The sequence below is a fragment of the Pollachius pollachius genome, assembly GCF_949987615.1.
Source record: "Pollachius pollachius genome assembly, chromosome: 20".
Classification (NCBI taxonomy): domain Eukaryota; kingdom Metazoa; phylum Chordata; class Actinopteri; order Gadiformes; family Gadidae; genus Pollachius; species Pollachius pollachius.
In genome coordinates this window covers 12378693-12399992 of record NC_136953.1, presented here as the reverse complement: position 1 = coordinate 12399992, position 21300 = coordinate 12378693, and the positions used below count along the sequence as shown (strand labels likewise).

Here is a 21300-nt window from a genome sequence, read left to right as displayed (position 1 = left end):
TTGGAATCCCCAGGTTTCAGACAACTATGTTACATGACCGATAGTATAGTTCATGCTTAGGAAATCACTAGGTTTAGTGAGAAGGGTCTGGCTGCAGCCTGTAGTAGGACATGGACATCCACATCCAACTGCTCAACTGCTACGTCATTCAATCCGTCTTCCGTCTGCCGCGAGCACGGCAGCTCTGGGGTGGCGTGGTTTATCCCCGGGCGTCAGAAGTTTCAATCTCTTTCAATCTCTTCTTTCAATACCTAAACCTAACCCTCAACCGAACCACTACCAACCGAACCACTACCCTAATCACTATTACCCTAACCCTAATCACTACCTAAACCTAACCGCTACTACCCTAACCCTAACCCTGCTGCGCTAGCTTGTTAGTTCTTGATTTTTGATGTTTGATGTTCTTTCCGTTACATCGTAAAAATGTATAATTTACCAAGGTACATGGAAAATAATTAATCATGAAAAATGTCCCAGTATATTGATGTTTAAAACGGGACATCATTTACTCAAATCATCGCTGGCATAAAATCATGGACCTATCACGTAGCAGTTGACCAGTTGGACGTGGATGTCCATGTCCTACAGGCTGCAGCCAGACATTATAGGGTTTAGTAGCCAAAGATGGATGTCAATATAACTTGCATCCGTTAGAGGGCGCGAAAGAGCAAACACGGAGCATGATGAGCAGCAGCGAGTCAGCGACCTGCACAACACAGCCGGGGCAGACTGCAGGATAGCTGCTGAGCAGGGCTCTATGGAGTGGAACTAACATCTCGCTTAAGCACTATGGAATAATAGCCGTGTTATTACTTGCTGACACTTCAAAAATAACCCGGAAAGACAATTCCTATAATAGAACTGTGGTTTGTTATGAAGAGGAGCCAAAGGACACCTCTGCTGGACTAAGCTACTGGGCTATCGAGTAGCATTGGATCTTATCGCACAAAAACAGGACACTGGATTTGTCGTATATTTGTACTATCTCGAATTATTTTTTTGCTGTGTCCTGGACTCCAGCGACGCATACCCACACCCGTTCGCGTAGGTTAAGTCTTTTGCACCTAAACAAACAAACATAGCTTGTTAGCATCAGCATTCCACACTGCACCGACTTGATAGCTTATGCCGCAGCCGGCACGAAAGTGTTTTGGTCCCGCCTCGGCGCCCACGCGACACCGCGGATTGACGTTGGCCCAATCTGCAGTAAACTGGCAGCACATAGCAGGCCGCTGCATATATGCTGGTTATTAATTGCTAGCGCCGCAATTCTTGTCGTGGCTAAGTTGCCAATCAAATATGCGGATTGAGTGGTAGTTTGCGTTGTGTTATTATGCAAGAGCTCTGTTGTATAGTTAAGGGATGTAACGCACACCGTTGTCTTTTGCTGGGTTCACGGTTGTTTACAGTATGTTAGTTTATACATTGAGCTGGTACAAGTCGCTTTAATTGCAGGCTTGTCAAGTCTGATGAGTGTTAATGTTGCACCTTCGCTCTTGGTAGATGCATTTAGGTTTTTATAATCACCGTTGCAGCAATGCAGACGCCTCCTACCCAAGATCAAATGATAATGAAGAATGAGACATGAGAATCACAGGCATTGCAAACATTTGGATGAGCACATAAGGGGTAGTGACTGTATGCGGACTCGGGTATTGTTTAGATGCACATGAAATCCGTTTGTTGTTTAGGTAATATGTCTGAATGTATTGTAAAATAAGCTCGGTACAGTTCATGTTTCTGACAAGCTGTCATATTGCAGGCAGTTGTAGGAGTGATGCTCTATTGGTATGCGTTTGCTGTGATCAGTGTTAATGCGGTGAGCGTTTTTTTTTAAGGGAATCAGCCACCATTTATAGACTTCAGATGAGACATGGGGGGGTGGGGGGGCGGGGTTGTTGACCTCGTAGAAACAAGGGGAGCATCCGCCTGCCATGCATAATTAATGAGCCCCAACGCAAGCAGTCTCATTTTAATCCTTTTGACCACTCACACAAACACAAATAACGCACCACACAAAAGCGAGACTCTGTACATCCAAACAGATAAGTCTGTAGATGTAAACCTTATGGACTCATGAATGGGGTACCATATTGTGGGAACCGAGTACCAAGAAAAGTCTGGATCAGAACATGAGAGGATTGAGACGGTGATGATGAAGACTACAGTGGTCCGCTAAGGGAACCACTGGGAACGCCACATTTAAGACGGCAGCAGGGAGTTGGCTGGCCACTGCCAAGATGAGTCTCCGGCAACCGTCTTCCACATTGGACAGGTAAGAAGAACTGAGAGGGCGCTTGTAGTAACCGAAAGAACAAGTTGTTGTATTGAAACTAATCAGAGGTTAGAAGTTCCCTCAAAACCTGCCGCACAAAAGTAATGACTGATTACAAGGGAAAGTCCCGGACAATATGGGCTTTAAAAAAAATCACAGATGTACTCAAGTCAAGTAATGTGATTGTACAGTCACTTAAACACACACACACACACATACACACACACACACAAACCAAATAAACCGGTTGCACTACCAGATTACAGTAAACAATATTTCTTTATCTGAGATTCATCCTCTCAGTCTGACCTCTGGAAGAACAAGCCAGGCAAGCTGCCACTTTGGTGGTCTCTTCTGAACATGTGTGTTTGTGTGTGTCGGTTGACGTGAGGGAGGATACGTCAATTGGTGACACATTGTTGATGATGGAGATAGTGAGCTCATGTGGATGCTTTGGTGTGCCAAAGGGCTTCTGTGTTGTGAATGTTGTCATTGTTTGTTGGTGTTGTTTGTGTTTGTGATTTCTCAATCTGCTATGTTTTCCCTTGCCCTCTCCCATTTATTCACCACCTTTTGACGGTTCTCCATGCAATGCACTGTGGGCAACTTGGTCCGGGCAACGCGCAGAAGTATTTGTCGCAACTGCATTGACCTCTCATCTCTCACTGTGTGTGCGTCGGCTTCGTTCACATGCTTCTGCTGTTCTCTCCCATCTCCACTTGTCTCCCGTGTGTGCGTACCCCTATTCCCTGTGTGTGTGCCTGCCACCGCTCCCTGTGTCTGTGTCATGTGACAGCGGGAGGGCCAATAAGAGAAACTCCCACCTGCTCAGGTAGGACGGCTGTCCAACGAGAGCCACTGTGCGGTTTGAGGCCGTGAAGCCTACAGATTGTGGTGTGCATCTTGGGCATGTTGTCCGACCTCGGGTGTGTCCTCTGTGTGTCGCTTCATGGCGTCAACGCTCATAGGGTGGGTCCAAAATCAACTTTCAGAATTCCACCTTTTCCCCCGGCCAGAGCTGAACAAATGACGGGCCAAGCATTTGTGTTGATTTGTGGATTGGTACATTCTAGGGTTAGAATGTACTATCTGCTGTTCATTTTGGACCCTGGTACCAAGGCAAGGAAAACATTTTTTTTGTTGTTGAGGAAATGGACAGAGTCTTCCTTGGACGCAGTCTCCGTTGCTACATCACTGCCAGTGTCAGATTTGTAATGCATCCGGTTTTTGAACTGTCAAAACCATTCGCCCTTTGTTGTTGTGCTATAATAATCGATATGTGCTTGCTTGCATGTTGCCTGATCTTCCAATCCCTGTTTGAAATCTGATTGGGTGACATCCCCTAACCAACATCCGTTCAGCCCAAATAGGAGCTTTATGTATTACCCACAGCCACTACAGCCATTACAAATGCTTGTGTACAAATTGTGGCTGCAGTAAAAAAACAACAACAACATCATAAACAACAAGAAACTGCTGGTGTAAACAATGCATCCACCATGACTTGCCAGCCCAGTTGGGAAAAATATCAGACAATGAAATACATTGACTTGAACTCGGATCATTGACTAGAATTGGCTATTACGGCCATTATGCAGCACTAAATAGCCGGCATGGTTACGTTGCTTGCTTTCCACGCCGTTGCTTGCGCACCCGACTGAGCATAGTCGGCCAAAAGCTGCTTGATTATCGCTGTTACCCACAGCGGTGTAATATACCCTCTTCAGGAAGGCACCGTCGTCGGGCAACCACAGGTGTATCTGGGATGGTAGACTAAGGAAGGTATCACGCAGACGCTTCAACTCAGTCCTGAACATGTTTTGGTTCTGTGTCGGGTTTAAGTGAGCAGACCAATCGCAGCCCTTGCTGTTACAATTTTTGGAAGGCTCACATTAGGCCCTTGCGGTGGATGCAAGCAGGGTCCGCAAGGGCGTAATGGGTCCGTAAACCCCCTTGCGTTGCGTCGACGTGGAACCATAATCAGCCCTTAACGCCTCGTGCCCACTGCACCGTCTGTCAACGGACGTCGGAAGGCGTGGCTGACGGATGGGGGAGCTTTCCAGGGTCGTCAGAGCCCGAGTAGTGTCACAGTGCTTAAATTTGCATACGCGATCTGATTGGATGACGGATCCGTCGCTGCTGAAAAAGTTGAACATTTTTCAACTTTTTGACTGCGCCCACGGATCCAACGGAACGGACGGATCAACAATGCATTGTGCGTCCATCCCCATTCAAAGTCAATGGGGACCCGTCAACGGACGGACGCAGTGGGCACGAGGCGTGAGTGTTACAATCTGTGGTGGTCCTCTGATGCACCCCTGTGTAAAGAGCGTGAATGAGGCCTTCAGTGTGCATTGTTGATATTTGAAGGCATCGGGGTGGGTTTTGGGGGGGTCCATGTCTGTCCACGGATGCCCGCTTCTCTTTTGTCATCGTGCTTCGGTTGACCTGCTCTTCATTCTAACTTTCTACTTTTCTCTTTTTGTCTGTATTTCCACTGCCTTTTTATTTTGTCCTCTGTGTCGCTGCCATCCCTTCAGCCCTTTCGCGGCTTGGTGAGTTTTTCCTGATCAACCGCTTTCAGCTGCTTACCAACCACCCCGTTGAGTGACCCTCTCTCTCACTCTCTCTCACTCTGTGTCTCACTCTGCCTCGCTCTCCCACACTCTGTCCCTGTCACCCTTGCTTGTCGTTCACTCTCTCTCGCGTCCACCTCCCCTGACTCTTTCATGCTTGCATCTCATCTCCATGGCACTCCCTTACACATATCTCACTCACATCTCACTCCCAATGCACTCATTTCCCCCATCCCACTGTGTCTCACTCCCATCTCACTCTTCCTCAATCCCATCTCACGTCCAACATCTCCCCCATTTCACTCAGTATTGGGGATTGTTTTGTTGATTTATTGTTATTCGTAGAATGGAACAGAAACCTTTAAACCCCGAGGGAGGATTTATTGAGCACATGAACAGGGATCAATGAGAGGCAGCAGATCTATTACTTAGATCTGTCTCTGGCTGTCTCTCCCCCTCCTAAGTTTCTCCCCCACACACAGCCTTCTCCTCAGAACCTTCTCCCATCACCCATAACCTCAAGAGTTTTCTTCTCTCTGCTTATGTCTCTCGCTCTCCCCCCCCCCCCCCCCCCCCCCCCCAGGCTCAGCAGTTTGACCATCGGGGACTCGGACAGGAAGTCCTCCCCCGGCCAGGCGCCCAGGGATCCGGGGGGGGAGTCTCCCACCACAGAGAGCACAGGTAGGTCTGGAAGACGGCGGCGTGTTTAGAGCCGCTGAGCTGGGGTTATCCCGGTCTCTCTGATCGCTATTCGATATGTGTCAACCCCCTGGTTCTCGCTATTCTCTATGCATGGGTTACAGATATGGGGACTTCATCTTGCTTGTTCTGTGCTGGTTGATGAAATGGGATGAGGTTGCTCATGGATGTTCCTTTAATTGACTCTTTCTCGCTCTGCATCTGTCTGTATCTCGCTCTCCTCCGGTATCTCCTTTTCTCTGTGTATCCCTCTCTCTATCTCTCTTTCTCTTTCTCTCTGTCTCTCTCTTTATCTCTCTCTTTCACTCTCATCGTTCCTCTGTCCCTATCTCTCTCTCTGTCAATCACTCTCTATTTCGCTTCCTCTCTCTCTCTTTCTCTCTCTCTTTCTCTTTCTCACCGTTCCCCTCTCTCTCTCTCTCTCTCTCGCTCTCTCTCTCTCTCTCTCTCTCATTGTTCCCTTCTCTCTCTCTTTCTCTTTCTCTCTCTCTCTCTCTCATTGTTCCCTTCTCTCTCTCTTTCTCTTTTTCTCTCTCTCTCTTTCTCTTTCTCTCTCTCACCGTTCCTCTCTCTCTCTCGCTTTCTTTTTTCTCTCTCGCTCACCGTTCCCCTATCTCTCTCTCTCTTTCTCTTTCTCTTTCTCTCTCTCTCTCACCGTTCCCCTCTCTCTCTCTCTCTCTGTCTCTCTCTCTCTCTCACCGTTCCCCTCTCTCTCTCTCTCGCTGTCTCTCGCCCAGGCTCTGGTCTGGTCCAGAGGTGTGTGGTGGTCCCAAAGGATCAGCTGGGCTTTGGCTTCACCGTCTGTGGCGAGAGGGTCAAGCTGGTGCAGAATGTCCGACCAGGTCAGAGACACACACACACACACACACACACACACACACACACACACACACACACACACACACACACACACACACACACACACACACACACACACACACACACATACACACACACACACTTGATCAGGGTCAGTAGCATTAGCTGCTAGCAGTCTGTTAACATATTTGTTCTCTCTATCGCTGTCCACAGGGGGCGCTGCGGTGAAGGCCGGCGTCCAAGAGGGAGACCGCATCATAAAGGTGAACCAATACTACTGACTATAATATTATTAATATAACTATACAACAAGAACAAGTATACAACATGTCTATGTGTATTCCCACATAGAATGTGCAACCTGATCTATTTAATTTTATCAAAATGGCCTCTGTGCCATCCATTATAAACCACTGTGTTCAGCTCTGTATTCAGTTATATTTCCTAATCGAGGCTGTAATTATGTTCATTTTCTTTCTCTTCCCTTCCTTGTCTATAGGTGAACGGATCTCTGGTGTCCTCCATGTCCCACCAAGAAGTGGTGAAGCTCATTAAATGTGAGTACTAACGAATACACCATCGGATAATCTTTAAAAATTTAAATTCAAATTTTTGTGGATTTTTTATTTGTTTTCAAGACTTTGATTCTATCCGATTTTTTTATTTCTTCTCCTTCTTCCGCACCTCTCCGTCTCTCCCTAGCCGGAGCCTACGTGGCGCTGACGCTTCAGGGCCCGCCCCCTTCCAGCGTCACCCTGCCCCTAGAGCCCCTGTCTGCAGACCTCTTACCCAATCAGAGGACCTCGCTGGGCGGAGAAGCCCCGCCTCCCCCACCGCCTCCCTTGCCCTCTGGTATGAGCAGCAGCCCCTCCCAGCGAATCACAGGGCCCAAACCGCCTCAGGTAATCGCATATACTTTACTGATTAGAAGTATAGCGTGTCCTCTAGCTATATCGAAAGATAATGAGGTTTATTTATGGGTGATTTCTCTTTTTCAGTTTCCAGTGTTGGGAAAGTTCACTTTCTACGTGAACTAGTTCAAAGTTCAGTTCACAAATTTTAAAATGAACTAGTTCATTTAAACGTTCATAATTCAAAATTTTGAACTAAGTTCATAGTTCCAAAAATTGAACTAGTTCATAGTTCTTTTTTTCAATATGTTGAACATTGATTCTCCTTTGTGGTTTGTCTAGGATGAAATAGAGTGGTTGAATCAAGTATCGTAGCAAAATACAGTTTCTATCGTGTTTTATTGGACATTTAGCGCATTTTGTAAATCCCATTGATTTCTGTTGTAAGACTCTTTGCTCGTTGGCCGGAAATGGAAAGGGGTGGTGTTCACGTTTGGTTGTAGTCTTTTCGCTCGGTTCTAGCCCTACTGTTGAGATGGAGAATCGAGCGAAAAGACTACAACCAAACGTCAACAGCCCCCCTTTCCATTTCCGGCCAACGAGCAAAGAGTCTTACAACAGAAATCAATGGGATTTACAAAATGCGCTAAATGTCCAATAAAACACGATGGAAACTGTACAACAAGCAATTATTCTAGGAGGTATTCTAGTCTGCTGAGCTATGAGCCAGAGAGCTAACGTTATGGATTGTACATATTTATAATTCGAAATTTGTCTCAGTCTTTATACCACAGATACTCTAGGGTCTATAGCATATAACCGCGTTGTCTGATTACAGTTTAATTCATTTTTCACAATTTAACAGCTCTCGTTTTGAAGAATAATCACTGCGGCATTAGTTTCAATGGGAATCGCGACGGTCTATACTTTCAACATAAAGTGTACATATTTATAATTTGAAATTCATCCCAACCTTTATACGACAGATACTATTGGGTCCATAGCATATAACCGCGTTTTCTGGTTACAGTTTAATGTAACAGTAAGCTGACAACACCGCAACTGCAAATTAACCACACGGATATAACCATGGCAACCGGTCAAACAACACGGCGATCTTTGCGCGCATCCGCCATGTTGATTAACAAATAACCCCCCATATTGAACGAAGTTAAACCGAGTGAGCGTGCCGTTCACAGACACCAGAATGAACGAGTTCACAGTAACGTTCATCAGGCAGTAATACAGTACGTTCAGTTCACGTTCGCCCAAAATATGAACGAGTTCAGGCACAACACTGTCAGTTTCTATATTTCTAAGATATTTATACGAACAATAAATTCATACCTGACCCATTTACCCTCACCTAAAATTCCTCATGCCTTAGACCTAGATAGAACAACTAACTAAAAATTGCTAGATAATCTTTAGATAATTTATATATATATATAATTATTCTTTTACGTTATTAAATTAAATTGAGTTAAGTTGTTAAGTCAATTGTTGCTGGCTGCTTTGTGTTAACGGTTGACCTCGGTGTCGTGTGTATATGGTGCAGCATGCTGAGGTGCAGAAACACGCCAGTCAGATCCTCCAGAAGATGCTGCAGCAGGAAGAGGCTGACCTCCAGGTACACACACACGTACACACCAGAGTTTCTGTTGTCCGGTAATTACCGGTCATTGACCGGAAAAAAATGAGGAGGACCGAAAATTCTAAATGTCTCCGGTCAGAATGACCAATGGAAATAATTCTCTGCACAATTTGAATTGTGTTTAAATATGCTATAATGGTCATTTGTGCGTTTGTGTTTTTTTCATCATTGCTTTATTGGCCTAATCTGGGGATAAATCAATGCCATAAACAGAAATAGTATGGGCCTTTATTACACGGGTCTTCTCAATGCCGTGGAACGCTCCGTTCACTTGCATGGGTAGTAGTACGGTCGCCCTGTCGCAGCTTATTTCCCCAATAATGACCAGCGTTCTATACATTATCCCTTACATATATATTTAGCAGAGTAGGCCTAAGTAACATGTGTATAAAGTTACACATGTATTAAAAAAAATGTCGGGTTGAATTCGGGCCCGGGCTCATATTTACAGTTAATTTGTCGGGCCGGGCCAGGCTCGGGCCGGTGTGGGCTTGATTTTCTGGGCCCGATCTAAGCTCTAATAAAGACTGCTCAGCGAAGCCGCCTTGGGGAAGGAAGAGTCACGAGGCTTATGCGCATTGCAAGCAGCAGAGACACTCTTGATACATTTGACTTTAAGTCAGCAGCGGCACGCTTCACAGCCGCCAAATATCGAAAGAAGTAAAAAAAAAAAAAAAAAAAGAATGTTGAAATGAAACCTTCCAGGTCACAAGACCGGCACCAATTTTTTATAGGGGAAACACTGGTACACACACACACCCACACACACTCTCTCTGATATGCACGTTTCCTCTATATTCTTTCTGAAACATTAGAAATGTGGAAGTTTGGGTAAAGGATGGTTAGGGTCAGGTACTTGGTTTGGAGACGGTCGTGTTCAGCAGCTTTGTCAAATTCGATGCCTATCTCAGTGGGTGCCCCCAGTCCAAACCGGTGCCACAGTGTCCTGGGTTAGTTAATGGGCCTGATTGGCTCTTATGTAGCTGCTGGGGACACAGATGAACTGCCTACAAACCATTAAAAGAGAGGGTTACGTTGAGGTGAGGATTTCGTGTGGTTACGGTCAGGTGGTGGGTTAGAGCCGGTCTAGTAAAGCCAGCCTTTCCAATCAGTAAGTAAGGGACACCGTTAACATCCGCCTACTTGTCAAGAATGTCTTTTGATTGACCTATAAGCGTGACCAATCACGAGCCGTATGCCGGGAACAGCACTTCTACAAAGGTTCAGTGGTCTACTGAATGGACCCACGGATGTTTTATGAAAACAAAACCTGATTCACCGAGTGGTACATTAAAGTTGTACCGACAAAGTAGAGCTAATGCACGTTTTATAAGTGGAAACTGTCCAATCGGCAGGCCCTGATGGAGAAGCTGTCCCGGAACCCCTCGCCGTCATTGGAGGAGCGGATCGAGAGTGCGAAGAGGCGGGCTCACCAAGTCAGGATCAAGATTCAGCAGGACCTGGTGAATACATTATATATATCCCGAAGTGGTTCATTGATCTGTTTTATGGAGCACTGGTGTCTACATCGTTGTGCGTCATATATAACTGAACGAGTTTTTTTTGCTCACATTCTTCAAATTTACAGTAAGAGAACAAAGCTCTCTGTGTCCATTATTAAGTAGTAGGTCAGAAGGGTTTTGCTCTCTTACATCTAAATAACGTTGCATAAAGGTAATCCTTTTAATGCGGGGTTTAGATTGCGATCATTTCCGCAAAGACTGGGCAACCCTGTAAGCGATAGGCCACGTCTCCAGTCTACCCTGAACGTATCTACCGGTTTAGTTTGTTGATGCATGACCTTTCAGAGTAAACAGTGACTATCAGATCAACTATTTAGATCAACCGTGTGTGTGTGTGTGTGTGTGTGTGTGTGTGAGAGTGTGAGTGTGTGTGTGTGTGTGTGTGCGTGTGCGTGTGTGTGTGTGAGAGAATGTGCACTATCATCAACTGTGAAGTGCTCTGAGTCGCCATGGCAACCAAAAATACATTGTGCTTCCCTTCCGCAGGACGGTAGCCGAGGCGACCCCATCACCAACTACCTAGTCGCCGGGGAAGGTTTGTCTTGCCATTTGGTTTTGCTTGTTTCTTTTTGTTGGTTCTTTTTAGCGCTGTCAGTTTAACGCGTTATTAACAGCGTTAACGCAAACCAATTTTAACGGCGTTCATTTTTTTAGGGCGCGATTAACGCTCTTTTGGCTTGGCAAACGTTGTAGTTTTTTCACCTGCTGTCTAGCAACAACTAGTCACGTTAGAAAAAGTACAACACCATACCGGATCTAGCTACACCGGAAACAAAACAACAAGCACGCCGCACAAACTTGTTGTGGCAAGCAAGGATACGGAGCGGGTGAAAAACTCCTTAAAAGTGTGTGTGTGTGTGTTTGTGTGTCACTCTGTTCGAGCCTGCACGAGAGTTCACTGTTGTCATTAGCTGTTACGTCTTTCTGACCAATCGCAGTTCAAGGCCCACCTGGGCTGTACCACTTCAGGAGGGGCCGCTCAGTTACTCCCCTCTAGACAAAATCGACTTGGTTGCGACGTTGACAGTTTGTGAGTGTTGCGTGTGTTGAGTGAGTGAGAGGTTGCGGGCGCACAGCTCAGGCTGCTGGACGGCACTTCAAGGAACTTTTATAAACGCAATATTGTTATCCCGCAGTAATCAGCCCGACAGCCCCGAAACGTTAACGGCCAACTGGGAATTCTCGCGACTCTCCCGATTACCACTCCGCCTGTGTGTGTGTGTGTGTGTGTGTGTGTGTGTGTGTGTATGTGTGTGTGGGCCTTATTCGATAGCCTGGTAATGTGTATAGGCCTACGTACGGTAGGAATATTCATACTGGTTTAAATAATAAATGTTATAGTATTTCCCATCTTTGCTAAGCAAGAGTTTTGTTCGATAGTTCAGTGATTGAAACAAATAAAAGCCCGGGCTATTGGAAGTTTTACGGTAGGCCTACGGTAGGTCATGCACCTACCCGATGTGGACCGGGTTGAATTCACTGCGGGTCTCTCTTCTCAAATCCATCTCACCAAATATATTTTATTATTGTCCATCTCAACACTCTCTGATCTCACTAAAGGGCCAGAAGCACGAAATCAAGGGATATTTAGAATAGAAAAAAATGTGCGATTAATTGCAAGTTAACTATGACATTCATGCGATTAATCGCGTTTAAATATTTTAATCGCTTGACAGCACTAGTTCTTTTCAATATGGTGTGTTGTTTTGAAGTGTTCTTGTTTATTTGTGTTCTTTCTGTCATCCCTCCCTGTAGGGAGACTCTCAGTTGACTCCAGTGAAGGAGATATAGAGGTACAGACACACACACACACACACACACACACACACACACACACACACACACACACACACACACACACACACACACACACACACACACACACACACACACACACACACACCATGCCTCCATCGGTTTGAGTACGCCGCACCCTACTCGACCCCCTGACCCTCCCCAACCCCCTCCTTGTCCTCTTCCTCTTCATCCTCCTCTTCCCAGGCCTTTGAGAGTCCCCACTCCTCTCCCTCCTCCTTCAGGACCCCCCTGTTCCGACGGCAGGTCTCTGACGTGCGCACTCCTGCCGACGCGGTGAGCTCCACGTGCACGCCCAGAGACGTCCTCTGTCCTATTACCCGCATACTGAATTAGTTATGGACTTTATCGATAAACTTAACGCATGCATATTTACACATGCATGGACCCAGACCTGTTCGTGGATTTCTGTATCTCGTCGTCTTCTGTCCACTACACAACGTGTCCTTCAATTTTTCCTTATGGGTGTGTGCGTGTGTGTGTGTGTGTGTGTGTGTGTGTGTGTGTGTGTGTGTGTGTGTGTGTGTGTGTGTGTGTGTGTGTGTGTGTGTGTGTGTGTGTGTGTTACAGGGAGGAAAGGCCCAGATTATTGGCCCCGAGGAAGAGGAGGAGGAAGATGGCGGCTATGCGTTCAACGAGGTGAGACGTCTCACTTGTGCGTCCTCTGTGATGTCGTCAACATGTTGCCGGTTTCTGGTCCTTGATTTCCGATTTTTTTTAACACTTTGTTTACCTACCCTCTCCCTCACCTCCTCCTTCTCACCTCCTTCCTCCTCCTCTCCACTGTCGCCACCTCACACCTTTTTACTCCATCCCCACCTCCTCTCTCCCCACCTTGTTTCCTCCTCTCTTTCTGTCCTCACCCCCTCCTCCTCCTCCTCCACCTCCCCCCATCCCAGATGGACGGGCCCTTCCAGGACATTGAGCTGCTGAAGGCCCGGCCCGCCCACATGACCGTCTTCATGCGCTATGTCTTCACCCAGCTGCTGGACCCCAACCCCCTGGTCAGAAGGACACCCTTCACCCGCCTGCACCCCTTCTCTCTCTGCCACTCTCCTCTATCCTCTATCCTTCTTCCCTTCCACTCCTCCCCCCTGTCTTCTCTCTCCTCCCTCCTATCTTCTCTCTCTCCTCCCCCTGTCTTCTCTTTCCTCCCTCCTATCTTCTCTCTCTCCTCCCTCCTATCTTCTCTCTCTCCTCCCCCCTGTCTTCTCTCTCCTCCCTCCTATCTTCTCTCTCTCCTCCCCCCTGTCTTCTCTCTCCTCCCTCCTATCTTCTCTCTCTCCTCCCCCCTGTCTTCTCTCTCCTCCCTCCTATCTTCTCTCTCTCCTCCCCCCTGTCTTCTCTCTCCTCCCTCCTATCTTCTCTCTCTCCTCCCCCCTGTCTTCTCTCTCCTCCCTCCTATCTTCTCTCTCTCCTCCCCCCTGTCTTCTCTCTCCTCCCTCCTATCTTCTCTCTCTCCTCCCCCCTGTCTTCTCTCTCCTCCCTCCTATCTTCTCTCTCTCCTCCCCCCTGTCTTCTCTCTCCTACCTCCTATCTTCTCTCTCTCCTCCCCCCTGTCTTCTCTCTCCTCCCTCCTATCTTCTCTCTCTCCTCCCTCCTGTCTTCTCTCTACTCTCTCCTCTCACACCCTGCAGAGCTAAACAAGCTTCCTCTGCACCGTGTGTTAGAAAGCCATGTGGTTTCCTCTATGTTGTCCACATCCCCGAAATGACAGGAAGTTGGTTAGACAGTTGTTATGGCCTTGATGTGAACCTTGACTAACTTTGAACGTGTGTGTGTGTGTGCGTGTGCGTGTGCGTGTGTGTGTGTGTGTGTGTGTGTGTGTGTGTGTGTGTGTGTGTGTGTGTGTGTGTGTGTGTGTGTGTGTGTGTGTGTGTGTGTGTGTGTGTGTGTGTGTGTGCGTGCGTGCGTGCGTGCGTGCGTGCGTGCGTGCGTGGTTGCGTGTGTGTGTGTGTGTGTGTGTGTGCGTGTGCGCGCGTGCGTGTGCGTGCGTGCGTGTGTGTGTGTTTGCGTCCCCCCCCCCCCAGCTGTTCTACCTGTCCGTGGAGGCCTACCTGGGCTCCAGCCCCAAGGACGCTCGCGCCCTGGCCCCCCAGGTCCGCTCCCACTTCCTGGACCCTGACGCGGTAAGAGTCACAAGACACGAGTCACATGACCCCCACACACCCCGAAACATAAACACTGTTTGACTGCTCATGTGTTCAGACTGTATTGGGATGTGATTGCATGTTTTTCCCAATTCAAATTAAATATTTACCTTAGGAGAATCTGTCTCGATGATTTTGGTGCTTTACTGTTGCCCCTCAGCCTCTGAAGATCAAAGTGCGAGAGGAGTACCTTACAGAAATAGGTAAGTCTCTCTCTCTGTCTCGCTCTTGCTCTCATTCTCTCTCTGTCTCTTTCGTGCTCTCTTGCTCCTGCTCTCTCTCTGTCTCTCTTGAATTTCTGTCTCTCTTGAATTTCTGTCTCTCTTGAACGTCGGCCTCTAACTCTGTTTATCAAATGCTCTGGGGTCAGAGGGCATCAATTGTTATCTAGCACATTTAAAGTTGTAACCACCCCTGCCCCCTAGTGGTGTGGGCGTGTGTGTTGCCCCCATGTTACCGTGGTTACACAGCATTACCTGACCGTGGTAGGACGCTCTTCCTGGGATGGTGCAGTTCTACTGTGGTAACTCGCTTCTATTGTGAAAGCCCACTTTGGCTGTGCAAGAGCGGGCTGTGTGAGCAACATGTTACCATGGTGACTAGCATGCCCTCCCTGTGATTGGTGCAGAGACTCGTCTGCATGCTCAGGAGGACATCAGAGGACCCCTGTCTGAACTCCAGCAGCTGGTCCTGCCGGACATCCAGGACCAGATACAGGACTACAGGTACTAGTACTAATACTACTACTAATACTACTGCAACCAGGACCAGGTACAGGACTACAGGTACTAGTACTAATAGTACTACTAATACTACTTCTCCCAGGACCAGGTACAAGACGACAGGTACTAGTACTAATACTACTACTAATACTACTACACCCAGGACCAGGTACAGGACTACAGGTACTAGTGCTAATACTACTACACCCAGGACCAGGTACAGGACTACAGGTACTAGAACTAATACTAGTTATACTACTACTACTACACCTAGGACCAGGTACAGGACTACAGATACTAGTTCTACTACTAATACTACTACATCCACTACCAGATACAGGACTACAGGTACTACTACTAATACTACTACAGCCAGGACTAGAAACAGGACTACAGGTACTAGTAGTACTACTACTACTACTACTCATACTACTACACCCAGGACCAGACACATGACTACAGGCACTACTAACCTCTCCCTCCCCCTCTCTCTTCCCCCCCCCCCCCCCCCCCCCCCCCATCTCCAGGAACAAGCAGATGATGGGTCTGGGCTCTCTGTTCGGGGAGGGGGACCTGCAACACCTGGACGGAGACCCGGCCAAGGAGAGGCAGGTGGTGGACAAGCAGGTCACCGCCCTCTGGGACATCCTGTGAGCCAACCCCAACCTCCTCCACCACCACTACTACACTTCAAACCTGAAGCCGTTAAGCAGTTAACGAGCTCAGGGCCACACACACACACACACACACAACAACAACCAGAATTCTGTTAGGCTTTCGGGGGTTGCCTAGCAACAGGCCGAGATCTGTCCAGTAAAAAGTCGAATCGCATTGGGGACAGAGGGAAAATGAACCAAAGTTCATCGGCACGCTAACAAACCCTTATTCCTTGTGACTGGAAGAATCATTACCTCAGGCCGACTGTATGACATCACATGACTCTGGTGTTTTTGAATTTCAAACCATTAGTCATTTTTATGTGTTTGTGAGTGTCATGTGACCGAGGCTGCCACAGTAGTGCAACAGGGATATCATGGCAGCAGCGGAGCCCTGACGGACCACGCAGTAATCGCTGTCTGTACATGTTGGACTAATGCTCTGTTCTGTTTGCTTCTTTCCTCTGCTCCTCCAGCTCCAAGCACGAAGAGGAGAGGAGGTGAGGTGGCGGCCATCTTTCATGTTCTACAATGTTCTCGAAACGACGAAGCTACTTATCCTCCGGCCTGTTCCCTCTGTATCTCACTCTTTCTTTCTCTCGCTCTCTGCTCTTCGCCCTCTACCGTTCCCCGTGATCTCACTCTCTCCCTCTACCTCCTTTTTTTCTCCGCTGTTTTGCCGTTGTTTGTCGTTCATTCTCTCAATTTCCCCTCTATCGATCTCTCTCTCACTCTCCCTCTAACTGTCTCTCCGTCATTCTCTCTCACTTTCTTTCTCTCGCTCTGTGTGTGTCTGTCTCTCGCTCTCTCTTTCTCGGTCTCTGTCTCTCTCTCGGTCTCGCTATCTCTCTCTAACCCTCTCTCTCTCTCTCACTCTCTGTGTCTCTGTAACCCTCGCCCTCTCTCTCTGTCTGTCTCTCTCTCTCTCTCTCTCTCTCTCTCTCTATCTCTCTCTCTCACTCTCTGTGTCTCTGTAACCCTCGCCCTCTCTCTCTCTCTCTCTGTGTCTCTCTGTCTCTCTCTCCCCCAGCGCTCCCCTTGCGTCGGCCGTGCTGCTGTACTTGCGTCATTCCGGCATCAAGCTGCGGGACTCCAAGGTGTTCCCGGGGCTAGGGGTCGAGAAGGAGAAGTGGCTCCCATTCTTCCCCAAGCCCAAGAAGGTAAGAGCGGCGTTGGCGCTTTTCAAAAACACCCAGACTCTATTGGTTTCTTATTCATGATAGAACTTTTTTATTTTTTTAAGTAGTTAGGCTTACGGCTGCTATGGTTAGCCTGGCTCCGGTTACCACTGTTTTTGGTGGCAGTTCCCGTGGTTACGACTGCGGTGGTTAGCGTGGCCGCGGGTACCACTGTTTTGGTGGCCGTTCCCGTGGTTACGACGGCTGTGGTTGATTTTCCTATGGTTACTGTTGCTTGTTGTGAAGGGTTGAACCTGAGAGTAATTTTAAAGCCAGGGGAATGAATTGCCCTCTCCTCTTCCCCCCCCCCCCCCCAGCTGGGTGGCGCCAAGAAGGAGAAGGATGGGGAGGATCGGAGGAGGAACCCCATCCTGAAGTACATGAAGCCCCGGAGCGCCTCCCAGTCCAGTAAACAAACACACACACCCTTGCACACAGGCACACAAACACACACACCGATCGCACACAAACACACACACCCTCGCGCACACAGGCACACAAACACACAAACCCTTGCATGTTTTTTTTTTGTCCAAATCTAGCTTTATATAATTTCTACCTATTGTCGTCCGCATTTTGTTCATTTTTCTGCAGGTACATTTATTATTTGCCGGTTTATTGATTTGTCTGTTGACCGTTGTGATTGTTTTTTTGTCGTTGTCCTGATTTAGTTTGTTTTCTCATTTGAATCACTTTTGTTTTTGACGTCTGTTTTGTAGCGTTCCATGTCCCGTTGTCACCGCCTGAAGGTACGCGCCGTTATGTAGTCCAGTAGGCCTTCTGCAGTCTGACAACACTGTGTGTGTGTCTGTGTATGTGTGTGTGTGTGTGTGTGTGGGCGAGTTGGAGTGCGGTCAGACATGTGTGTATTCTATGCTTATATTTATGCATGTGTGTTGCATTGTATGTACTCTATACTCGTATATCTATATATGTGTGTGTGTGTGTGTTGCAGTGCGGTCGGGCAGTGTGCGGAACATGATCCAGCAGTTTGAGAACCACTCTGAGTTGCCGGGCGAGGAGGGGGCCGACGGGGACCCCCAGAGGCTCTCCTCCAGCAGCCTTGGGGAGGACAGCATGGACAGGTGTGTGTGTGTGTGTGTGTGTGTGTGTGTGTGTAAGCCTATGAATGTGTACATGCAACATGCTAAAAGTAGTAGCGTGCTGCTGTGTTGTTGTGTGTTGATGTGCTGCGAGGGGTCTGTGTGAATGTTTTGTAACCGTGTTGAAAGCTTTCTTGAGGCTGTCTATGAGTGAGCTTTGGGAGTTAACATCAGCGATCGCTCTCTCTCTCTCTCTCTCTCTCTGTCTCTCTCTGTCTCTCTCTCGCTCTCTCTCTCTGTCTCTCTCTGTCTCTCTGTCTCTCTCTCTGTCTCTCTCTCTGTCTCTGTCTCTCTCTCTCTCTGTCTCTCTCTGTCTCTCTGTCTGTCTCTCTGTCTCTCTCTCTCTCTGTCTCTCTCTGTTTCTGTCTCTCTTTCTCTCTGTCTCTCTCTCGCTCTCTCTCTCTCTCGCTTTGCTCTCTCTCTCTCTCTCTCTCTCTCTCTCTCTCTCTCTCTCTCTCTCTCTCTGTCTCTCTCTTTCTCTCTCTGTCTCTCTCTCTGTTTCTGTCTCTCTCTCTGTCTCTCTGTCTCTCTCTCTGTTTCTCTCTCTGTCTCTCTCTGTCTCTCTGTCTCTCTCTGTCTCTCTCTCTGTCTCTCTCTCGCTCTCTCTCTCTGTCTCTCTCTCTCTCTGTCTCTCTCTGTCTCTCTGTCTGTCTCTCTGTCTCTCTCTCTCTCTGTCTCTCTCTCTGTTTCTGTCTCTCTTTCTCTCTGTCTCTCTCTCGCTCTCTCTCTCTCTCGCTTTGCTCTCTCTCTCTCTCTCTCTCTCTCTCTCTCTCTCTCTCCCCAGTCTCACAGTGGCCTCGGTGCGTCTCGCCCGCAGTGAGTCTCTGAAGGCGCAGGGCGAGGGCCGGCGAAGGGGCGGGGCCTCGGCGGGAGCGGGGGACTCGGTGCCCCGTTCCCGTAGCGACGTGGACATGGAGGACTGCGGCGAGGAGCGCGAGGGCCCCGCCCTGCGGCCCCTGCTGCACCACAGCGCCTCCTCCTCTGCCTCCAGCAGCTCCGCCCGGTGAGGCGAATCAAACGCACCCCGACGCAACACACACCGCTACATTACACACTGACGTAGCCCAACGCAACACACACCGCTAAATTACACACTGACGTAGACCGACGCAACACACACGTTACATTACACACTGACGTAGCCCAACGCAACACACACCGCTAAATTACACACTGACGTAGACCGACGCAACACACACGTCACATTACACACTGACGTAGCCCAACGCAACACACACCGCTAAATTACACACTGACGTAGACCGACGCAACACATACGTTACATTACACACTGACGTAGCCCAACGCAACACACACCGCTAAATTACACACTGACGTAGACCGACGCAACACACACGTTACATTACACACTGACGTAGCCCAACGCAACACACACCGCTAAATTACACACTGACGTAGACCGACGCAACACACACGTCACATTACACACTGACGTAGCGGAGAAGTTGAGCAACCGTCTTTTCGATATTGTGTCTCGTATAGTCGGACCGAGGAGATGTCTCACTCTGAACCACCAGAGTTGAGTTCTTGTGTAGGGAGGGAACGGTGGAAACATGCGTTTTAAGTTGTTTCTGCATTAGTACCGTTCATTCAAAAAGATTGGAAAATAGGGCCGCGGTTGAAGAGTCCCTAAGTTCTACTTTTAGAATATTCGATCAATAGTAAACAAATGTTGTAAGTACTTCCTATTCAAGTTATTTTGAAGGTAACCTTTAACATACAGTAACATGACACACTGGTAAGTACAATTATTACTAGCGGTTGTGTACACTTTAGATGCACAATCACATGCCCCCTGTACACAATCAGACATTCATACCCAGAGTTGTATCACACGGCATGTGTGCCGGTTTGAGGCGGCAGATCCAGACATCACTTCTGTCATTGTACTGAGTAGTCAGCCAGCCTGCTGGGTGAATGAAGGGTCGTCAGTCACACACAGACTCATGTGTGTGTGTGTGTTCACCCCCCAGGTCTCTGGAGAACCCCACGCCCCCGTACACCCCCCGCTCTCGACGGAGGTACGTACTAAACACACACATGGGCGCGCGCACACGCACACAGTGGATTAGAGTGTGTGTGGATCCTGTGTCTGTTTGTGTGTAACTGTGTATTTTCTCGTGTGTGTGCGTGTGTGTGTGTGTGTGTGTGCTACTGTATGTAGCACACACACAGACACACATTAACACAGACACACACACACATGTATGTGTGTATCCCTGTAGGTCTATTTAGTATGTGTGTATGTGTGGTGTAAAGTGTCTGTGTGTGTGTAACGTGTGTGTGTGTACATGTGTGTCCGTGTGCTCCTTCAGGAGTGTGGAGTGAGTGTGTGTTGGTGTAACGTGTGTGTGTGTGTAACGTGTGTGTCCGTGTGCTCCTTCAGGAATGTGTGTGTGTGTGTGTAACATGTGCGTGTGTGCTCCTTCAGGGGCGTGGAGTGAGTGTGTGTGTGTGTGTGTGTGTGTGTGTGTGTGTTGGTGTAACGTGTGTGTGTGTGTGTGTGTGTGTGTACCATGTGTGTGTGTACCATGTTTCCCTGTGCTCCTGCAGGAGCGTGGAGTCTGTGTGTGTGTGTGTGTGTGTGTGTGTGTGTGTGTGTAACGTGTGTGTGTGTGTGTGTGTGTGTGTGTGTGGTGTAACGTGTGTGTGTGTGTGTGTGTGTGTGTGTGTGTGTGTGTTGGTGTAACGTGTGTGTGTGTGTGTACCATGTGTCCCTGTGCTGCTGCAGGAGCGTGGAGTCTGTGTGTGTGTGTGTGTGTGTGTGTGTGTGTGTGTGTTGGTGTAACGTGTGTGTGTGTGTGTGTTGGTATAACGTGTGTCTGTGTGTGTGTGTGTGTGTGTGTTGGTGTAACGTGTGTGTGTGTGTACCATGTGTCCCTGTGCTCCTGCAGGAGCGTGGAGTCTGTGTGTGTGTGTGTGTGTGTGTGTGTGTGTTGGTGTAACGTGTGTCTGTGTGTGTGTGTGTGTGTGTGTTGGTGTAACGTGTGTGTGTGTGTACCATGTGTCCCTGTGCTCCTGCAGGAGCGTGGAGTCTGTGTGTGTGTGTGTGTGTGTGTGTGTGTGTGTGTGTGTGTTGGTGTAACGTGTGTCTGTGTGTGTGTGTGTGTGTGTTGGTGTAACGTGTGTGTGTGTGTACCATGTGTCCCTGTGCTCCTGCAGGAGCGTGGAGTCTGTGTGTGTGTGTGTGTGTGTGTGTGTGTTGGTGTAACGTGTGTGTGTGTGTGCCATGTGTCCCTGTGCTCCTGCAGGAGC

The 21300-nt window shown here is 48.3% G+C and overlaps 1 protein-coding gene across 1 annotated transcript; it reads left to right on the top strand.

Moving 5' to 3' along the window:
* Positions 1–731: 731 nt before the first annotated feature.
* Positions 732–20373, top strand: arhgef11 (Rho guanine nucleotide exchange factor (GEF) 11; the record flags this gene model as incomplete). The annotated part of the gene is made up of 25 exons (XM_079758281.1): positions 732–2278; positions 5438–5535; positions 6291–6395; positions 6586–6635; positions 6872–6929; positions 7075–7274; positions 8782–8853; positions 10233–10340; positions 10887–10935; positions 12156–12193; positions 12402–12491; positions 12786–12854; positions 13115–13219; positions 14246–14344; positions 14526–14568; positions 14994–15090; positions 15615–15737; positions 16220–16243; positions 16774–16903; positions 17239–17329; positions 17641–17670; positions 17877–18006; positions 18809–19027; positions 20019–20066; positions 20361–20373. The coding sequence occupies exons 1-25, from the start codon at positions 2244–2246 to the stop codon at positions 20371–20373; spliced, it is 2124 nt and encodes a 707-aa protein (XP_079614407.1). The 5' UTR covers positions 732–2243.
* Between the last annotated feature and the right edge of the window lie 927 nt (positions 20374–21300).